We start from the raw sequence: 6,308 nt of genomic DNA on the forward strand, positions 1-6,308 counted from the left end.
CCAAAACATTTTGGCCATCCCCTGTATATGCCCCCTTGAACCTCCTAGATATCTCCGCTGACGCCGATGAAATATTTCCTGAAATGGCTCCGAATCCGCATCTGACCCCTGATAACGCACATGAAACCTACAAAATCGCTTATATAATGCCTCCAAAATTAACTGAAAATCCTACTAAAGTTCCTGAAATGTCAACAGAACCCCTTGAACCCCCCTCGGACTCCAAATTACGCAGCTGAGACCCTCTGAAACTCTTGAAGATGCTCACGTAACGCCTCCGCAACACCCTAAAAATCCTATGAGACAGAGGGATCTATGACAAAAGGTCGAAGGTCATAAGGTCGAAGGTCATAAGGTCGAAAGTCAAAAGGTCGAAAGGACAAAAGGTCGAAGGGTCAAAAGGTCGAAGGGTCAAAAGGTCGAAAGGTCGAAATTAAAAAATAACTAGGACAAAAGGTCGAAAGGTCGAAATAACAAAAAATAACTAGGACAAAAGGTCGAGAGGTCGAAGGGTCAAAAGGTCGAAAGGTCGAAAGGTCAAAATAAAAAGAAACAAGGCCAAATGTCGAGAGGAAGAAGGTTGGAAAGTCAAAGGCTCGAAGGCTGTAGTTAGTAATAAAACTGAAAGGCCAGGATTCGTTAGGTACGAAAAGCGGATTTCAAATTTATTCAAGTACCTGCAGCTGATGATTTACGCCATAAATATTTTTCGCATTGCGTCACTCATAATCAATATGAGTTTTTGGATGGAATGAAAAGAAATGGTCAAAACGAATAGAAAAATTACGTATAAAGTATCAAAAATGCAATGTTCAATAAGTACATTGAACTAGAGGTTATTAAAAAACCCAGATTAATCCACCTAGTGGTGATAGTGCCTTTCTCGTCGAATATGTACTCAAGAGCTATAAGCCGAAGTGTTCCTGAATTCTGAGAATACTCTAAAATGGAACAAATCTCATTTTCTTCTTTTGTCATAGTGCTCGTTGACTTATCAATGGGGGAGTAGAGTTGATAAATAATTAATGTATTTGATGAAAAAATACCCAAACAATTAAGCTAAGCGGATTTGGTAAGAAATCGGATTTGGTTTCATGGTTCAAAAAATTGTTTGTTGGAAGAAATTTTATTTGTTCGTTATCAAGACTCACTGGCGTAGCCACGGGGGGGGTTTTAGGGTTAAACGAGAGGTTTTGCGCCCTTTTGAGAATGATTTTAAATGTAAATCGCTCAAGGGGGCTTTTCCCTCTTTCTAAATTTTGAATTAAAATAAATAATAATAATAATAATAATAATAATAAGAAATTTTCTGGAGGACTCTAAATTCACTTTAAAATATAAAAATTTATTAGTTAAGGGGGATTAGAGGCATGATGGACATCCTAAGCAAATGAGTACGTTAGGCCTGCATAACAGAGAAAAACTTAACATATTATTAGTTGGCTTACAACTTTAGTTTGTTTCACAATAAAATAATTTATCCATTGCTAAATCTACGTATACATGCAGATAAGGTAGCAATTTAATGGTTTTTATGGTGGACACACTCAAACACTCGTAAAACCTTATTTGCTGCTCCGTTGAAATTGTAAGAATTTCACCATATGAAAAACATATTTCAATTTCAATGATATTTAGGTTACTTTGGAGGCATATGAATGTTACTTTTGAAAAGTGGAACGTTGACTTGTTCCTTTACACTTATGCATTAAAAGTTTAGCATAAAAGTCAACGGTTTCGGCAAAAATAGGGGTGTCTCTTTCGCCCCGGGTGTCCATTATACCCCGCTCTCCCCTATTTATTTGTGTCTTTCCTCAAAATGATGAATGCCCAGTAAAATTTCCAAGGGGGACCCCTCTTGATTTAAGAGAAAATCGAAATTTGTGTCAGCCTTATTCAGAAAAGAAACAACTATATCAAAGCCATAATCGAATTTGGAAACTTATTGATGGCTCATATTCCGAAGTAATGTATTATGTTAAACGTATAAGCAGAGCTGAAAAATATCAAACCTCTCAGTTGACTGCTTGACCACCTTCACTGGTACTGGATGCCAATCATCATCAAGATATTTCGGCAATTTGTTTTCTGTACGCTTTAGCCTTTATTTTATTTTCGTTGGTTATAAGATTTATGTAAAATTTGTCATTATAAATAAAACCCATTCAAATTTTAACCGTGTTACAGAGCGCGAGGGCTCAACCAGTTGCATCAAAATTGTGTGTAGTAATTTCAACCGCAAAAGGGGATTGATGCTACGAATTTAAAATTTCCCCATACAACGTTGATTCATCCTGCTGTATAATTACGTCTCAGGAATGGTGTGATTTGACAAGATCGATTTTATTTTTATCAAGATTTGGCTCTTTTACGCATATTTATCGCTTGCATTGATTTTGTTCATCTTCGTAATTTCAGCGATAAATCTAATTCTGATTCTGCAACACTGCTGGTTATCTTAGGTGTGGTCAGAGACTATTTTCTTGCTGCCCGTTTATCTGGTTATCCAACATTTTTGATGATTTGATGTTTCATATGCATGGGTTTGGTTCACTTTTTCAACTGGCCACTTCCGGCGGGACACCTGGAACCGGTTCCGGAACACAACCGGTTCAGGTATGTTATTTGTGGATTGATTGGTAATTATCGGTGACAAATATCGGAAACAGCTTGTTAAGCGTTACGCGTTACGACCTACTATTCTTCGGCCATCGTCAGACGCATTCAGTTGGATTCACCCCCAGAACTTCGTCAGAAGCGGTTCAGATATGGTCTGAAACTATTTTCCTGCTTACCGTTCATCTGGTTATCGATAAAGCCGCTATTTGGTGTGTCACATGCATAGGTTATGTTCACTTTTATATTTGGCCACTTCTGGCAGGACACCTGGAACCGGTTCCGGAACACAACCGGTTCAGATAAGGTATTTTCCTGCTTACCGTTCATCTGGTTATCGAAAATGCCGCTCTTTGATGCGTCGCATGCATGGGTTTGGTTCACTTTTTTAATTGGCCACTTCCGGCGGGACACCCGGAACCGGTTCCGGAACACTACCGGTTCAAACATGGTCTGAAACTACTTTCCTGCTTACCATTCAACTGGTTATCGAAAAAGCCGCTCTTTGATGTGTCACATGCATGGGTTATGTTCACTTTTGTATTTGGCCACTTTCGGAAGGACACCCGGAACCGGTTCCGGAACACTACCGGTTCAGACATAGTCTGAGACTATTTTCCTACTTCCCGTTCATCAGATAATCGAAAATGCCGTGGTTTGATGGGTCGCATGCATGGGTTTGTTGCATTTTCATATCCAGCCTCTTCCTGAGGTACAGATCCGGAACACCTAAATGGCCATAACTCCGGAACGGCTGGACCTATCCGAACCATTTTCAATAGGACCACATTCCGCGTCGAATGAACCGTCGGTCGTTAAAATCGGTTGATGTTTACTATCTAAAAGTTAGGTGACCTTTTTTGTACACACACACACACATACTCACACACATACACACACACACACACACACACACACACACACACACACACACACACACACACACACACACACAGACATCATCTGCCTGAGGGTTGCGAGCGCATACCGTACCGTGTCACACGACGCTCTCTGCGTCATTACTGGTATGGTGCCTATAAGCATTCTTATCAGCGAGGACATGGAGTGCTTCGAAATGCGCGGCAAAAGAGGCATACGCAGGACTGCCAGGATGGCCTCTATGGTCAAATTGACTATTTTCGACTGTCGAATTTTACTCTCGGAGGATGGCTTGCCAGTCTTGACAAAAATAAAAATACTGCTATTTTATCTTGTCCGACGTTTCGGTCCGTTTGGGACCTTCTTCTGGGACTCGAAAAGATTATTTATTAAATCAATTAGACAAAATTACCGAGCAGTATGTCCTAAAATCTATGGCTTGCCCAAGGCACACAAACCGGGCCTACCACTGAGACCTGTTGTACCGTGCATGACCGCACCGACGAACGAGCTCTCCAAATTCGTCGCGAAGGTGTTACAGAACTCTATCGTCAGCAAGTACAACATCAAGGATTCCTACTCCTTCTGCGATTACGTCAATTCGATCGAACTTCCGGAAGGATACATCCTTGTCTCGTTTGACGTGGTAGCACTTTTCCCGTCCATCCCCAAAAGCCTCATGAAGCAAAGCATCTTTAAACACTGGGACGAGATCAAGAAAAACACGCCAATTTGTCTCGACCTGTTCTGGGAAGTAGCAGAATTCTGTATAGATGCCAGCTATTTCATGTTCGAAGGAGCGTACTACCAGCAAATCTTCGGTACCGCAATGGGAAACCCACTTTCGCCGATTATTGCGGAGTACGTGATGGAAGACCTTCTCGATAATGCCGTTGCCGCCAACACGGTCGTGATTCCGTTCCTGAAAAAATACGTTGATGACCTGTTTCTAGCACTTCCACTCGAAAAGGTTGAAGATGTTCTCAACGTCTTCAATCAACAAAACGAACACATTCAGTTCACCGTCGAAAGGGAGGAAAACAGCAGACTACCGTTCCTCGATATGCTGCTGGTACGCCAAGAAAACCGCACAATAAAAACGGAATGGTACAGGAAGGCAATTGCGTCGGGTAGGTTCCTGAACTACCACTCAGGACATCCAATAAGCATGAAGATGAACGTCGCCTTCAATTTTGCAAAACGGGTGCTCCGATTCTCGACAAACATCAGCCTGAAACAAGCAAAAACGATAATTTTCGGGCTTCTGAGGTTGAATGACTACCCTTCAAACATCATCAACCGAGTAATACATCGCGCAAGTGGAAATCCGACCAATGGAACAGCTATGGAAGTGAGTAGCAACGAAAATGATCAGGAAGAACCAACAAAAACATACTACTCACTCACAAACATACACGGTCTAACACAAACAATAACAAAAACATTGCGTCGGGAATTCCCAAATGCACATATAGCAAGCAAGCAGCACACAAACATTGGCTCGCTACTTCCAACAGTAAAAGATCGTACACCGATAGAAGACCGTCACAATGTTATCTATCAGGTGGACTGTGCCGACTGCGATGCTTGCTATATCGGTATGACTACTCAGAAGCTCAAGGCACGACTATCAAAACACAAATCGAACATGACAAAACTACAAACACTACAGAATGATGGTCACACAACCGAAGATGCTGCTATCCAGGCAATAATGGAAACAACGGCGCTCGTAAATCACGCAGCCTTGAAGAATCATACGTTCAAGCTCGGTGAAGCCAGGATTTTGGACACTACACACAAAGGAAGAAATTTGCCGATCCTGGAGAGCTGCCACATAAACAACACTTCAAACACAATAAACAAACGGACGGACACGGACAACCTTCACATCGCTTATGCAGGGGTTTTGCATTGGATGAAGAATTTTCAGCAAAACCGAAGAACACGAAATGCCTGATCAAAACAAACATGAAAAATTGATTGTAAACACACACACATACACACTCACGATCGGGAAACGTTTTATTTACTCACACCAAAACACTAAAGATCTCACACACACTCTGGAATAGGAATCAGAAATAGAGCCAAAAAGCAATGGTGCTAGATCAAGTGCCGGGTACCAGATTCCAGCTCAGCTTAAACAAGAGCTTTTCCACGGTTAGGCTTACACCGACACCGTCCGTTTTGGCGAGGGAGTAAGTACACGGAGAGTTTTGCAGTGAGGAAATATTAAGTTTTTCAAATTTGCGTTTTTTAAAACAGAAACTCTGAACCGACATTTACACGTTCCACAGAACCACACTGGACGAAAAATCTGTAAAATTCAGTAAAAATTGAAAAGTTTGAAATTTTGTAATTTTGTCTAATTGATTTAATAAATAATCTTTTAGAGTCCCAGAAGAAGGTCCCAAACGGACCGAAACGTCGGACAAGATAAAATAGCAGTATTTTTATTTTTGTCAAGACTGGCAAGCCATCCTCTATGGTCAAATGGCAGCGCGCGTGGGACAGTTCCACCAAAGGAAGGTGGACCCATAGGTTGATACCGAGGGTAGATAGTTGGATTAATAGGCGCCATGGGGAAGTTACATTCCACCTGACACAGGTCATGGTTGCTTCCGACAGTATCTACACCGTTTCGGGCATGCGGATTCTCCCGAATGCCCAGCGTGCAATGGTTTAGAGGAAACGGCGGAACACGTTTTGTTCGTGTGCCCGCGTTTTCGCACAATGCGTGACCGCATGCTTGCCACATGCGGGGAGGACACAAACCCGGACAACTTGGTCCAGAGGATGTGTAGGGATGA

At 41.8% G+C, this 6,308-nt stretch overlaps 1 protein-coding gene across 1 annotated transcript; it reads left to right on the forward strand.

The window, feature by feature from the left end:
- The first annotated feature begins 3,937 nt into the window (after positions 1-3,937).
- LOC134285938 (uncharacterized) lies at positions 3,938-5,978 on the forward strand. The gene is made up of 2 exons (XM_062847499.1): positions 3,938-5,696; positions 5,764-5,978. The coding sequence occupies exon 1, from the start codon at positions 3,986-3,988 to the stop codon at positions 5,453-5,455; it is 1,470 nt and encodes a 489-aa protein (XP_062703483.1). The 5' UTR covers positions 3,938-3,985; the 3' UTR covers positions 5,456-5,696; positions 5,764-5,978.
- Positions 5,979-6,308: the final 330 nt, after the last annotated feature.

Source organism: Aedes albopictus, chromosome 2, assembly GCF_035046485.1.
Source record: "Aedes albopictus strain Foshan chromosome 2, AalbF5, whole genome shotgun sequence".
NCBI lineage: Eukaryota > Metazoa > Arthropoda > Insecta > Diptera > Culicidae > Aedes > Aedes albopictus.

Coding starts and splice junctions, on each gene's coding strand:
- LOC134285938 (XM_062847499.1), top strand. CDS start 3,986: ATGACCGCACCGACGAACGAGCTCTCCAAATTCGTCGCGAAGGTGTTA.